Below are 16,130 nucleotides of genomic sequence, written 5' to 3'. Positions count from 1 at the left end.
TATCCATGAAAGACCTCAAAGTAGTAGGTCTCAAGACTCTATAAATGACATTTTTTATTGTTTTATAGGTACCTACATAATTACAAGGTTGGGAGTGTGGATACTATGTTATGAAGTTTATGAGAGAAGTAATCACACAACAAGAGTTGATCATTCCTGAAAATATAAGTCAAAAGCTTTGAAATTAAGTTAATGTAATGTTAATTACTTATATATTGCTTTCATATCTTGTATAGTATTTTGTTGGAGCAAGATATTCGCATTTTACTATGGAGCAAATAGAAGATTTAGTTGAAGAATGGTCAGAATATATTATTGGCTGTTTGTGATAGGAAGTTAGATTTCAATGTTACAAAAAATAACAATAGTTTCATTTGTTAGGCTTGTTAGAAATTCAACTAGGTTAGTTAGAAAATTGAAATTGTTGTATCAGTTTCAAATTTTTTTTCTTGTATATAAAATTTTTATGTTGATATTATTTTTAAATTAGTTTTTGATATTATGATTTGCCATTATTAAAGATATTTAAAAGCAGAAATTTGAAAAATTTAATTTTAAAAAAATATAATATACGGGAGTGCTCATTTGAAGAGCGCTCCTATAAAGAAGCTTACGGGAGCGCTCTTTTAAAGAGCGCTCCGATAAGTTGTCATCATACAGGAGCGCTCCTATAACGAGCGTTCCCGTATGGGGGAATACAGGAGTGCTCTTGTAAAGAGCGCTCCAGTAAGTTTAACATACGGGAGCGCTCCTATAAAGAGCGCTCTGGTATGCATCATACAGGAGCGCTCTTACATAGAGCGCTCCTGTACATGACGTGTACTCTAGCACTTTTACTGGAGCGCTTTTCTAAAAGCGCTCCTGTATAGCATACATACAGGAGCGCTTAAAAAAAAGAGCTCCTGTACATTTCGGAGCGCTCAATACAGGAGCGCTTCAAAAGCGCTCCCTAAGGTAAAAAAAAGTGCTCCTGTAAGCTTATTTTGTAGTAGTGAAAGCTCCTTCCTACCTATATTGGGTCCTGCATCTAAATGGAAGAGAGATCCAAGTTGAAGAAAGCCTAACTAAAATTGAAGTTGCTCATGAAAGAGGTGGACTTGCCATCACATTAACCCAGGTAAACGCTGATTCTAGAATTGGGTTTGGTTGGTGCATTGAGATGTGGATTTTTTAGGTAAACAAAAAAAATGTAAGAATGGTAGCCTGTAGGTTTTTATATTTCAAATATAATTGATAAATATGAGTTAATTGAAATAACTAAAATACTCCTATGATTAAACATATCATTCACATTTACACATCATATTAGCCAAACATATCTCTCCCAAGCAAAGCTCCAAACATCACATTCAACATATCACATTTACCATTGTTGAGTCTTGCATGTAAATGGAGGAGAGACAAGTTGAAGAAAACCTAACAAAAAATGAAGTTGCGTGCATGAAAGTGGTGGACTTGCCATCACTATTGACTCAGGTAAGCTTTGATTCTAGAATTTGGTTTGGCTGGTGCATTTATATGTGGGTTTTTTTAGGTAAAGAAAAACACATAAGAATGATAACATGTAGGTTTTTACAGTTTTCTTCTTGCAAAATGACACTCATGAACAAAAGGAACAGTTTTTATATCTCACAATTCTAAAGATTTGGCATGAAAATTTGACATTTTGAAACTAAAAGTGTAAAAATTTATCATCAAACATCCACATTTTAAGATGAAACATTATCAGTGATGCAAAAAATAACTTGTTTATGAGTCATATATTATGACATTTTATTTTGCTTATTGTAGGTTGATATTAGTGAGTATGATGGAAAGTAGTTGCATAAAAGAAATTTTTTGTTATTTTCATTTGAGTGAAGATATTACAAAAGATATACATAGGACAATGCATTATGATGGGGAGTTGTTATGGAAGAATAATTAGAGAAGGAATATCTCTTAAAGGACTAGTTAGATTAATTTCATCAACATGAATTGTGATTTAAATGGAGTTAAGTTGAAGTACACAGTAAAGTTTAATTTTAATGCATTTTTAAAATTTAAAAATGATGAAGGGATGAATCAATTAATTAAGTTGAATGATAATTTTACTCATGAGTATATCATTGGGTGGAGACAGTAAAGTATAGAGGCAATAAGAGACCCAATTGATGGGTAAATTTTTTCAATAGTTACTTAAATTTAATTATTATGCTAATATGAATAATGGTAGTACTAAACATGATTTGAATGGAAATGTAAGGTAGGATGTTCAACTAGGAAGTCACACGTTACACTGGAGCATGAAGTTCTACCATGTGCAATACAAAGTATCCCAACACTAGCGCATCAATGCCAGAGCTAAATGTAATACAAAGTATCCCAACAAAATGAAAGATCCAAGCACAAATGGTTATATACAAAGAGTACACTCATCTTCTAGGATGTTTGTCCATTCATAGTGATAACCTTTTTAGGTTACAACCATGGACAATTATGGACATAGACCCAAAATTTTCCCTCAAATACACTCTTAAGCCCCAAATCTTTCTCTACCTTACACCTAGTCCATTCCTATTGTTTACTACTTCTAATTACCCTTGGTTAATATGATTTAATTCAATAATTAAAATTCTAGATGTTACAATACTACCTGTATTTGTTTTCTTAGTTTTGAGCCGTGTTTAGATAGTATTACCCTCATGGATTGTGTGTTCAAGTTTGCTTTCGTGGTGTACACCGCATTCAGTTATTTACTCTTGTAGTTTGTATATCCACGTTTGTTACCTATTTGTTAATTAAGTTCTAAAAATTCTAAATTTTTAATAAACTTGTATTTTAAAATTTTAATGGTTTCAATTAGTAAGTTACGACTTCTATTCACATATAAATCATTTGTTTCCTCAAGTATGATAAAATAAAGTAATTTTAGTTTACTCTCATTTTATTGTTATGATTATGATTTCTAGATTAACTGAGTTTATTTTATTAAATTATCCTTCTTTTAATTATTTTACATAATTGCTTTAGTTTATCATTTTTACTCTTTTAAATTTTATTATTGGGGATGTTGTTCATTGGATATTGTTTTGGTTTCAAATTATTAGCTAACATTCAACCTTCTACCAATCACTGAGGGGCTTGCAATTGTTCTAGGGGGTTATTTATTTTGAAAATGCCTTTCCTTTCGAAGTAAATTCTAAAATATATGCATTATGGTTGTTTTTTTGAAACATTGTTTAGAGTGCTTGTCATTGACTATAGCTAGAGTCTTGACCTCTTATTATATTGTCTGTTTGTTGTTGAGGAGTAAAGCTCTATATTTGACTATTGTTTTGTAAAAATTTCTGTTATAAAGATTTTGAGAGGTCTTATTTATAGGAGAGATATTTTCAAAATGTCTACAAAGTTTGATATTTTAATTTATATGAAAAGTAAAACGAGCTATATACAATTATGCTAATAGTGTGTCCAATGTATAAATTTGGGATTTTCTTAATTGAGGCATTAGAGATATGTGTTTGTACATATATGTCATGTTGGTCTCGCCTAATGTTTTTGGTGCATGACACATATAGTAAATACTTAATCTGTGTGGGGGGTGGGGTGAGAGGAAAATCTTATATACTTAACCTTATATATATATATACACACACTTAAGGTACTTGTTTTAAATTAATAAATCAAGACACGTGGATTCTTTATATATTATTTATTCTATAACAAACTATTGTTATTAATAAATATTTGAAAAGGAGGTTATTTCAATAAAAAATTTTGAATTAAAGTAAACATAAAATGACTCATCTTTACACAACAAGGTGATTAAGGGTGAAACTAGTAAGTAATAGAAAATTGGGCCTTTTTCTCTTTATATGAATTCTGGAAATTTTATTCTATATAAGTTAATATAAAATTATTTCATGTAACATCTTAAGAGGCCAATGCATATTTAGCGTGATCGATATTTCCTTGAGAAGTAACAATGATTTAGAGGAGATGGTAGAGACAAAAGTGGAGTCCAACCCTAATGAATTAAGGTAGTGTCTGGATGTTAGTATTGAGTAGTGTTTTGACTTTTGAGGGTGCACATGGAGATTTGAAATAACAATGGTTTAGAAAAAATTTAAAATTATGATAAAATTTGGGCAATAAACTTTTAAGTGCCCAAATAGGGGATCAATTTGACCTAAATCTAAATTCAAATTCAAATTCACATGTATCTAAACATAGCATAAGAAAATTATACATTATTGGTTCCGTCCCCATGATGCCTCACTTTTTATTTTTTATTTTTTAATTTAAAATACCTGCATAAGCATCTGTGCATTCATTTCAATTCATCCCATTTGTTACTCTTCCATTTTCTTGTCTTTTGCTTTTGTATGAATGCTAAGAGTTTTGTTCACCTGCTTTAAATAATTAATTTCATTTTACAATCTTAGCCTCACATTTCATATCAAAGGGTATGTTTTGAATGTGATACTTTAGCAACTTCACAGATGTAGTTAATATAAAATTGAAAAAAATGACAATTAAAAACCTTCTAAGGACATTAATTTCAATTAAAGATCATGAAATATTAAAATCTCGATTAAAGATCATAGTCTTTAATTGAATAAAAAAATATACCTAACTTTACAAAATTGCCCTCCACTAAACACTAAAGAGATCAGCTCTTGCTTGTGTTCTCTGTGTGTTTTGGGTGCGAAAAATCTACTCTCAGTGCACGAAAAATCTAACCAAAAAATCATGATTTTCAGTGGAGCAGATCGTCAACTGGGTCATCATCTTCTTCCCTTTTTAGTGATAGATAATACATTAACTGCTTCTTTTTCATATTCTTCCTTCCTCTGTGTGAAAAATCTGAAGTTTTAAAGTTTTTCTCTTCTCTATCTTTTATGTCTTCTCTTCTCTCTTGGGCGAAAGACAATTTTTGTATCTTTGTAAATGATATTTTATATCGTTTCTCTTCTATAGCTAAGAAAAAAAGAGATCTTGTTGATGATTATATAGATTATACACATATACACATAGTAAATGATTTCTGAGACAAATAGTATTGAAAAAATTGAGTGAAAAAAAAAGATATAACGTGATTGTTGATTTTTTTCTGTAATGAAAAGTATGCTGATGTTGAAAAATATAACATGGATGCTGAATTGTTGTAGTCATAGTTGGGATTACAGGAAGGATTGCTTTGAAGTAAGACACAAATAGTGTTGAAAAAAGTGAGTGAAAAAAAAAGAAAGTTATAACGAGAATGCTGATTTTTTTTTCTGTTATGATGAAAACTATGCTGATGTTGAAAAGGATAACATAAATGCTGAATTACTGTAGTCATAGTTGGGATTGCTGGAAGGATAGTTGTGAAGTAATAAATTTATATATTACTCCTAGTTGTTTCATGTTTATTTTCTATATAGCAAGTACTTCAGCAAAAGAAGTATTAACTTGTGAGTAATTGTGAATGCAAGATGGAAGATTTCTTACCATGGTCACAACCAGAATCTTCCTTTAGACAAGAGCTTGAAGATATATCACCCTCTTTTCCATGTTCAATACAAAATACTCTTGCACTATTCCCTGAAGTTAATTAAGTAAAAAAAAAGGATTTATTTATGGGTGTTACATAAACATTTCAATATGCAACTATATTTATAAAAGCATTTATGCACAAGAAAAATTTATAGCTTCACAATGATTTCGGTGGAAATCATTGATATACCTTAGTTGATCGAGATACATTATGAAGATTATGAAAACACTATCTTTTTAAAACCACCACTGATTGCACGTCCCCCAGGAGAACCACATATCAAGTGAAGAAAGTCACAATTTCAAAACAAGAAGGTGTACCATTACTCAATATATCATTAGGCAAGGCATATTAAAAATAGATGTAGGAATCTCAATCCAAAAATAGATGTGGGGATTGAAAGGGGGTGAAAACCATATGCATATTAATTAGTTTGAAATTGAAATGTATCTAATTTTTATTTATTTAGTGTGTTTTGCTGCTGAATCACTTTTTGTATAGACATCTACAAATCATGCAAATAAATTTTCGGTTTACGTTATTTTTTAGAAAGCGAACTGCATAAGTACCATTTAGGTAGATGGAATATTTTGTATATAAAAAGGAATGCAAATATGATGTATATGTATTGAAATCAATGTAACGTAATGCTAATGTTTATTTTAGGTTTAATTATGCGCAAGTATAATTGCTATGATAACATAAAACTACTGAAATCACTATCATAGAATGGGAAATTATTATTATAACTTGAGAAAACACGGATCTCATTTGGGAATAGATTTTTTCCTAGTATTAGAGGAATTTTTGGAATGTGCTAAGGTCATTTATGAATATACTAATGTGACAAATGAATATTGCTATTGTATGTTGTAAAAATATAAAACCCTACTTAGGAATAGATTATTTCTCACAATTTCAAAAACTAAGCTTTGAAAAGTTTCAATATCACTTATAAATATATTAAAGTGGCTTGGGAATTCACTAATGTCAGTCAAGATAATTCACTAATGATTTATCAAATTTCATGCTTGTCAATGTATAATTAGCTCCATTTGGAATTCACTAATGTGGCATAGGAATATTGGTATTGCATTTTGTAAAAATATGAAACCCCACTTGGGATATAATTATTTAACAAAAAATCACTTATACATAACTTGAAAATTTACTAACATGACTTAGAAATTCATTAACGTTAATCAAGATAATTCACCAATGACTTGTCCAGTTTCTTGTAAATTTAGTAAAAAAAATACTTAGGATTAATTGCTGTATCATATACATTGAGCCACAGAAAATACTTAAGTACATAAAGTTTTAATTTACATCATACATATAATCAAAACATAACTTGTAAAAATTTATATCACAATTTTCTAATCTATGCATTCAATCTTTTTGATCCTCCATGCCCGACATTTGAAATAGATATCATCACTTGTGAGGCTATTCATTATGTGGATGAATCATCAGCCAATACAATAGCTCAAACCTCATTCTACTCAATTGTTCCTGCACAATTAGAGAAAATCAATTAATCGAGGCATGGTATGATTGCATCATTCCTCTTACATAGTATTATTACACTGTTTAAGGTAAATGATGACACACATGCCACAGTCAACTCTACATAAAAAATTTTTAAGATGAAATCTGTTAATAGTTTATTACTTCACCATTATCATTCCTGTAATCCCAACTATGACTACAACAATTCAGCATCCATATTACAATTTTCAACATCAGCATACTTTTCATCATAGAACAGAAAAAAATCAGCATCCATGTTATATATTTCTTTTTTTTTCATTCAATTTTTTCAACACTATCTATCTCAGAAATCATATATTGTGTGTGTATATGTATATAATCTATATAATCATCATTTATTGTGTGTGTATATGTATATAATCTATATAATCATCAACGAGATCTCTTTTTTTCTTAGTTATAGAAGAGAAACAATGTAAAATATCATTTACAAAGATACAAAAATTCTTTCACCCAAGAGAGAAGAGAAGACATAAAAGATAAAGAAGAGGAAAAATTTAAAACTTCAAATTTTTCACGTAGGGGAGAGAAGAAGATGAAAAAGAAGTAATAAATGTAATTACCTATCACTAAGAGGCGGAGAAGATGATGACCCAGATAACGATCCACTCCACTAAAGACTACAATTTTTTGCTCAGATTTTTCGCACACATGAGAACAGATTTTTTGCACCTAAAACGAACAGGGAATGCAAACAAGAGCTGATCTCTTTTAGTGTTTAGTGGAGGAAAATTCTGTAAAGTTAGATATATTTTTTATTTCAATTAAAGACCATGGTCCTTAATTGAGATTTTAATATTTTATGGTTCTTAATTGGGATTGATGTCCTTAGAAGGTCCTTAATTATCATTTTTCCTATAAAATTTGCTTGATTCATTGGTAGTGGAGGCAAAAAGTCCATCTGTCACTCCACACACACTTGCATACGTTTTTAATTTCCTCACTTTTGATTGTAGTCCAATGACTTTAGATCATATAGCACTGAGCTCGAAAGAAAGTGGTGTGGTTTTGTCATCACAGGATAAGATTCTCATTGAGTTGAGTAATTACTTTTTAGACTAAAAATATTTTTTCTAAACTGGTAAAAATTCGCTTGTTGTGGCCATAATTTTAAATTATCTCAGACACGTCATTGATTTGGATTTAATTTTATCTTAATAAAAAGTAGAAGAGAGTACAGACAAAAGTGGAGTCAAGGGAAGTGCAGATTTTCCCTGCATTCCTTATATGTCTGTCCAGCGAAGGCGTGGTTCGTTGACTCTAGATCAAACCATTGAGCAAAGAGAAAGTATGGTCTCTGCAACAATAATAATTTTTTTTCATTGTATATTGTATTACTGATCCTGCACAATATTTTTTCCTCCAGTATATTATATCTACTAGTTTTGATTTCTTATCTAATTATTTTTTTTTCCTTTTCCCTTCAAAACTAGTTATATGATCGATTATGTTGTTGCAGATTCCGATTCAGACAACCAAGAAATCAAAACACTGCAATGGCGTATAGGGTCAAAGGAGAATCATTTCCATGCTCTTCGAATTCAGCTCCAAAATGGAAACATGATGTTTTTTTGAGTTTTGCAGGAAAAGATACTCGCTTGAATTTTACAGATCACTTGTATTCAGCTTTTAGTCAAAGTGGCATACGAGCTTTTAAGGATGATAAAGGAATAGAGAGAGGAGAAGTCATATCGCAACAATTATTTCAAGCAATTGAAGACTCTCTCATTGCTGTTGTTGTTCTCTCTCAAAATTATGCAAATTCTGCATGGTGTTTGGATGAACTTCAAAAGATCATTGACTGTAGAAATAAATTGGGTCAACAAGTTTTCCCTATTTTTTATGGTGTAGATCCGTCCGATGTAAGGCATTTAAGGAAAAGTTTTGCGTTAGCTTTAGCTAAACATGAAGAGAGATTTAAAGGAAGCAACGACAAACTGCAGAAATGGAAAAATGCTTTGTTGGAAATTAGCAATTTGCCAGGTTGGGACACGAGGGGTCGGTAAGTTTTCTTTCATATTATAGTTTAATCATTTTTTGTTACGTTAATATGGTTTAAACTCAAAAAAAAAAGATAATAATCTATGATTCACAAATCTTTTGTGTGTGTGAGAGAGAGTGAGAGAAACCTTGTATAATCCAAACTATTCATGAAAATTATGAATTTATATTGGATATTTTGATTTAAATGGATATGCATCAATAAATCAATCAGTCTAGGCTTATTCCATGTTTTTCACCTTGATTATACTATTTTCTGAACTGTCCCTCGGCTTGCTTCCTAACTCACAGTCCCAAAAAAGTAAAAAAAAAAAAAAAAAAACAAACAAACAAACAAAGAAAAGATTGCTTAACGATAAATTTTTCTATTACATCACGTTGTTGTGTTTAACTATTTCTTGTAAAATTAGTTAAATAGAAACAAAAACAACCTGATATAATAGAAGTTATCAAAGACGGCTGTAAAAAGTTTTCTTTTTCCCCCTGCACTATAGCTATTTATAATTCATTTTATGCTCATTTATTCTTTATATTTTTAGGCCTGAAACACAAGTTATCCAAGACGCTGTCGAAGCAATATGGAACAAACTGTGTTCCAAATTGCCATCTTATGATGATTATAATTTAGTTGGAATAGTCTCAAGGATAGTTGAAATAAATTCACTCTTGAAGATAGGGTTGGGCGATGTTCGTTTTGTAGGCATATGGGGGATGGGCGGTATTGGTAAAACTACTCTTGCTAGAGTTGTTTATGAAAGCATCTCTCACCAATTTGAAATATGTTGCTTTCTTGCTGATGTTAGAGAAACTTCTGAAAGAAAAGGCAAGGTTTATTTACAAAGAGAGCTTCTTTCACATGTAAGTAATATGAAAATTAAGAATGAGTTTGAAGGAAAGAAGGAAATAAGAAAATACTTTTGGAATAAAATGGTTCTCCTTGTTCTTGATGATATAAATCATGTGAGTCAATTGGAGAATTGGCCGTTCTTCCAGAGTGGTTTGGTGAGGGTAGTAGAGTAATTATAACAACTAGGGATAAGCATTTGTTGACTTCACATGGAGTTCATGGAATATATGAGATGGAACCCATGAAAGAAGATGAATCTCTCAAGATCTTTTCAAAGAAAGCATTCAAAAAAGATCATCCTAAGGAGGGCTATGTGGAGTTGTCTAAATCTGTGGTTGAATATGCTGGTGGTCTTCCTTTGGCGCTGCAGGTTTTAGGTTCTTTTCTTCATGGAAGAAGTGTACTTGAGTGGGAAGATGCTTTAGACAGATTAAAACAAATTTCATATAAGGATGTTTTTGAGATTCTTAAAATAAGCTATGATGGATTAAATGACGAAGAGAAGGCAATATTCTTGGATATTGCATGCTTTTTCAAGGGATGGGAAAAAGATGAAGTAATCCAAATTTTGAAAAATATTGGTCTTCATTCGTCAATTGGAATAAATATCCTCATTGAAAAAACTTTGCTAGTTGAACACCATACTGACTTTGGAAGATGCCGTTTAGAGATGCATGATTTATTTCAAGAAATGGGCAGGAATATAATTTATCAAGAATCTCCTAGCATTGCTTGCAGACGCAGTAGACTGTGGAAGGTCGAGGACATCGATGAAGTATTGGAAAATACTATTGTGAGTGTTTCTTTATTTAATTAAATCTTGTTTTTATGCGTCTCACTTCCTTATCATTCTCATGTTATTATCATGCGAATTCATAGTATTGTTATCAGGGAACTGAAGCAATACAAAGCATTGTGCTATATTCCTCACGACGGGATGATCCTGAAGTATATTGGGAACCCCACGCTTTTTCCAAGATGTTTAATCTCAGATTACTCATCATTCAAAGAAGATCGGAACTTCCCAATGGTCTCAAATGCCTCTCTAGTGCATTAAGAGTTGTTCAATGGCCATTTTGCCCTCTAGAAGCTCTTCCGCTCGGAACACCATTGAATAAACTTGTTGATATTCAAATGAAACATAGCAGTATAAAGATACTTTGGAATGGCGTACAGGTAAGTAACTCCATTATCGGTCATTGTTCATCACATACATGCACTGCCATGTTATGTTAGTGCAGATGAGTTAGGCCAGGTAAGAAGTCCAAATGATTGCCCATATGTTCCTCAGGCAGCAGGGGCCGTTAGAAACGAGGACAAATCTAGAGCTTAGTGGTCGGGGGGCCAAATTGAAAATAAAATGAAGAATGAAGGAGCCAAAATCTATTTTAGACTATTTTACAAAAAAAAACAATAATAATAATAATTTTTACCATAAGTCATATGATGTATGGGGGCCAAGAACCTCTCCTTGCCCCCCTTATCCGTCACTGGTTAGAAGGAGCCGGAGAATGCGTAAGAGGACATGTAAGTTAAGTGACGTGGATGACGATTGACATACCATATATAATAAGGACAAAGTTGGTCATTGAGGGGTGTGTAATGATTGAGAAATCTTCCTCTTGATTGATTCTTCTTCTATCCTTTCTCTGCATTTTCTTTTCTGCATTTCTCTTTCTGTGCTTGCTGCTGTCATGTTTCTTTTTGGTCATTTTAGAGCTTATATAGCTCTTTTATGTACTTCAATATATGAATGTTGGGCTTAATTTTACATAAACATATTTCCTCGAAACTGTCTTATGTCTATTTGAGTATTCTATTTGGTGCTTTCCTTGAGAGGAAATATATGTAAAATTAAGCCCAACAATCATACTGGAATACATAGAAGAGCTATGCTCTAAAATGACATAAAAGAAATATGACAGTAAAAAGTATAGAAAGGGAAATGTAGAAAAGAAAATGGAGAGAAAGGACATGAGAAGAATTACTCAGGAAGAAGATTTCTCAATCATTGTACAACCCTCAATAACTAACTATGTCCTTATTACGGTACGTCAATCTTTATCCATATCACGTAACTTTCACATCGTCTTGCGTTTTCTCTGGCTTCTTCTACCCGAGGCACATGGCTATAATTTGGACTTCTTTCTCGGCCCAATTCATCTGGACTCAACATATTAGTGGTGAGTATGTCATGCTAATAGGACATTGTTTTCCGGGACTAATTTTCCTGTGTGTTGTCTGTTCAGATTATGAAAAACTTCAAGTTCATTGATATGAGCTTTTCTAAAATACTGACTAAAACTCCAGATTTCTCGGGAGTTCCAAATTTAGAAAATTTAATTCTTGAAGGTTGTTCATCCCTTCTTGTTGTTCATCATTCCCTTGGAGGGTTAAAAAGCTTGTCAGCGTGAATTTGTCTGAATCCCCAAGTCTCAAAGTCCTTCCAAGAAAATTGGAAACGAATTCATTGGCGAAGTTACTCCTTAGGCGTTGTTCTCAAGTTTCAATGCTCCCAGAGTTTGGGGAAGGCATGAAAACATTATCATTGCTTGACGTGAGTTATACTGCTATAAGGGAACTTCCAAAGTCATTTGGATTTTTGAACGGTCTTAGAGATTTGAAAATGAGAAATTGTGAACATCTTGTTTTTTGCTTGCTTGTCTTCCACAATTTGAAGAATCTCAAAACGGTTGACATGTGTGGTTGCTCAAAACTTTCCAAGGGCCAAAAAGACTGAATGAAATTGCAGCGTCGGAAAAACACGACAGGAGTGAAAATTTCAGAACAGACATGACTCTGCTCAGTGCTCTAATAAGCAATCAAGCCTTCAGCTTTAATCCATCTGCAATAACAGAGTTAGACTTAAGCGCTTGTGGCATCAGTGATGGATCAATTGTTGAACTTTTCAGTGGTTTCTCGTCATTACTTGTGCTAAATCTTGGAGGGAATGATTTTGTTAATCTACCTGATGGTTGGATCTGTAATTCTATTCGACTACGCTTTCTTTTTCTGAGTTCCTGCAAGAGGCTTAAGTCACTGCCCAAGCTTCCACCACAGTTAGTTCGACTAGACGCAGTGGGTTGTAATTCACTGGAACCTTTTTCAGAAAGACAACAATGGATTATGGTTTCATCGCTTCACCATGAGGTATGTTTGTCCAACCATGATCTTTCCACTGATTTATGATCCGTTTCAGAAAGTCTGGCATCATCAAATTTTTTGGTAGTGCGATATCTTTTTTTAACATTTGAAAACAGTGTAGTTTTATCCTTTTATCCTATTAATGTTAAAACAATAGATTTGACTATTAGTTAACCTAAAAAATTATAAAAAAACTTCAAAAATTATATTAAAAGACTCTATAAAAGAATAATATAAATTAACTCACCTAAATTATAAATTAATACTTCTTTCGTTATAAATTATAAAACACTTTTAAGAAGATTCAACGTCTCAAAATATAAGATATTTTGATAAAAATAAGATTTCATTAATGATATTTTTTTAATATTACTCTTCCTATATATTCTCTCTTTTAAATATTTTTTCATCAATGGAGTATTATATGAATGGTATTTTTTAAAGTTTATATTTTTGTCTTGAAAAAGTAAGGTTATAAAGTGTATTTAATAAGTTTAATTTATATATGAGATCTTTCCTAAAAATATCTTATAATTTGAGACAGAGAGAGTACCAAGAAACTAATACTCCCTCTGTTAAAAAATATAAAGCATTTTTAACTAAATCGCACTCCTTAATAAAGTAGTTACCTACTTTTCAACTAATCATATCTTTTCATATTTATTCTTATTAAATACCCTACAAAAAATATAAAGTAATTATAAATAGGGGCACTTTTGGAAAAAAGGCTATAATTACACCCTAAAAAACTAAAAATACCTTATATTTTTTAATATTTAACTTTTCAAAAAATGCCTTATATTTTCAAACAAAGAGAGTATTATTTTTTATTCATATAAAATACCAAAATAACATTCTCAGTGGCCACTTTGATCAACTATCAGGTGATTATGGGATTATTGTTGCTGGAAATAGCATTAGTAAAAAAGTATTAAAGTGTTAATGTTTTGATAAGATATTATTAAAATAATTATATTATTTTTAAATTAATTACTAGTGTTGTTGCCAACAATGATGATTTGATAGTTATCTGATGGCTTGTCAAAGTGGATAATCATAATGGTATTTGGGTCTTTTATATGGTAAGAAAAAACATTTATCACTTGATATTTATTTATAATTTAGAAAGCTTAATTGGTATTAATTTTCCTATAGAATACTTATTTGTAATTTTTTGGCTATTTTTTAAAATAATTTTTAGGTCCTTATCAATAATTTGAATCATCTAATATTTAAAGTTAATTTTTATAACAGTATAAGCAACATTGCATCATTTTTAGTTATTAAAGGGTAACGTTGAACCTACAAAATAAATTAAAATACTAGACCTATATTTGTCGTGAATAGTTGTTGGGTAAAAATGTTCTAAACCCCTCACTATACATACATGCACCCATATAACACACTATTTGCTTGTTTTAGTATCGACATCAGGTTAAATATGAGAATACACTGCTCAAGCACATTGAGGCATGTCAGTCCCTTTCGGTGTATTTCTACGTAAGTGTTCCTTTTCTGTTCCGGCCAAGTATTACTCATAATAGGTTAATGTTGTTGCAGGTAGCAGAATATTTTCCCCAGAGAGATTTTTTTGCAATTATTTGGGGATCTGAGATACCGTCATGGTTCCCAAATAACGATTATGTTGCTTCAGATTTGTATAGATATAAATATTAGTTAGTGATGAACATCCCTCAGCATGTTCGTGCAAGTGAATGGTCCCGACTTGCTGTTTGCATCAAGTTACAAATCATGCCTTGTATATTTGATAGTTTTCACATTTCATGGAGTAGTAAAGCTCCTGAAGATGATCACTACGTAAGGAAAAATTGGGCCCATGAAATTCGCGTTGTTGAAAAGGAGGGTCATCACATCTGCATAATGGTGTTGCATTTGAACGAGAAACATGTTGGCAACATGTAAGAGGTCATGATAATTGCCTTCATATCAAATTTACCTTTCATTCTCCATGTCGTGAGATGCTCAAGATAGGAGGTTGTGGATGGCGTGTGATCTGTAGAGAAGACTTGGAAGAGTGGAGACACAATAATTGTTTGAACAAATCAAGTAGTCAAGAAGACATTGATGATTCTGAGGTCTGCCTTCCTCGCACTGCTTTGGACAGAACAATAAAATCTTTCAATAAAAAAGAGAGAAATGGGCAATCCTGACTCACGTATGCTATTGTCCTGTTTATTTATGCTCTTCCACTCAGTTAATATATATGGAATCATGCAGCACTGATGAAGGCAGAGAATATGTTTGGTTTTTTAAAAAACGGAGAAAAATAGGTAATGATGCCTCACGTTTTCTATTGTCCAGTTTACCCCCTTCTACTCTTCCTTCAACAAATCAAACAACTACCTATCTAACGTGAATATGAAGCAGTACAATTAACTTGTGAAGCATTTTGGCTTTCAGATGCAGAATTACCATTTAGATGTCAAGTGAAGCAACACGTTGGTGTTATGAGTGTGCACATCCGATGGCGCTTGAAGGGAGGGAAGTCAAGGGCATGCCCTTGAGATGTATAAGAACTTGAAATGCATGCCTTTCAACCATTTAATGCTCTCCAAGAGTTTCATCAAATGTCCGACCTTTTGATGCCACACATGATTTTTTGGGTAAGAGAGTTCCTGAACCAAGATTTGGGCTCAGTAGTTTATGGATGGCCCTGTGTAATAACCGACAAAAGAAGAATTAAAAATGTAACAATACATTTTAATAATATTTTTATCTGTTTTGGGAATATATGTTGCAAGAAAAAAGAGTGGTTTAGTGGTGAATATGCAGCCACGTATAATGGAAATTTTTATTTGCTTCAACTTTAAATTACCATTTTTGTCCCTCTGTAAAAAAGACCGAAAAAAAAAATAACAGGATAAGAGATGAAGAAGTGGCCAGAAACGCACCACCGCCATTTCTTTTCTCTTCCTCCCTCTGAGTTTTTTTCGAATTTTCCAGAGCACACAGGAATCACCTTCCTCTTCCTCCGTCCTTCCTATCTCCGCCTACTGAAGGTGCACCGGAAATTTTTCTCTTCTTCTGTTTATGCGCTGCCAT

The 16,130-nt window shown here is 31.9% G+C and overlaps 2 protein-coding genes and 1 long non-coding RNA gene across 3 annotated transcripts; 2 read left to right on the top strand and 1 right to left on the bottom strand.

Moving 5' to 3' along the window:
* Positions 1-8,571: 8,571 nt before the first annotated feature.
* LOC129302768 (TMV resistance protein N-like) lies at positions 8,572-12,337 on the top strand. Its single transcript, XM_054941652.1, has 5 exons — positions 8,572-9,077; positions 9,616-9,934; positions 10,042-10,716; positions 10,815-11,099; positions 12,173-12,337. Exons 1-5 carry the CDS (start codon positions 8,572-8,574, stop codon positions 12,335-12,337), a joined length of 1,950 nt encoding a protein of 649 aa, XP_054797627.1.
* Positions 11,802-14,757, top strand: LOC129302306 (disease resistance protein RPP2B-like). Its single transcript, XM_054941084.1, has 2 exons — positions 11,802-13,073; positions 14,628-14,757. The coding sequence occupies exons 1-2, from the start codon at positions 12,717-12,719 to the stop codon at positions 14,742-14,744; spliced, it is 474 nt and encodes a 157-aa protein (XP_054797059.1). The 5' UTR covers positions 11,802-12,716; the 3' UTR covers positions 14,745-14,757.
* A 283-nt stretch (positions 14,758-15,040) lies between these two features.
* LOC129302309 (uncharacterized) lies at positions 15,041-16,111 on the bottom strand. Its single transcript, XR_008591247.1, has 3 exons — positions 15,980-16,111; positions 15,501-15,741; positions 15,041-15,179 (listed from the first exon to the last, which is right to left on the bottom strand). It is a non-coding gene; the product is annotated as an uncharacterized LOC129302309 (long non-coding RNA).
* Between the last annotated feature and the right edge of the window lie 19 nt (positions 16,112-16,130).

The sequence above is a fragment of the Prosopis cineraria genome, unplaced genomic scaffold, assembly GCF_029017545.1.
Source record: "Prosopis cineraria cultivar Desert tree isolate PC_DT_omini unplaced genomic scaffold, ASM2901754v1 PC2, whole genome shotgun sequence".
Taxonomy (NCBI): Eukaryota; Viridiplantae; Streptophyta; class Magnoliopsida; order Fabales; family Fabaceae; genus Prosopis; species Prosopis cineraria.
The sequence above is the reverse complement of the archived record's forward strand: the minus strand, read 5'-3'. Positions and strand labels throughout refer to the sequence as shown.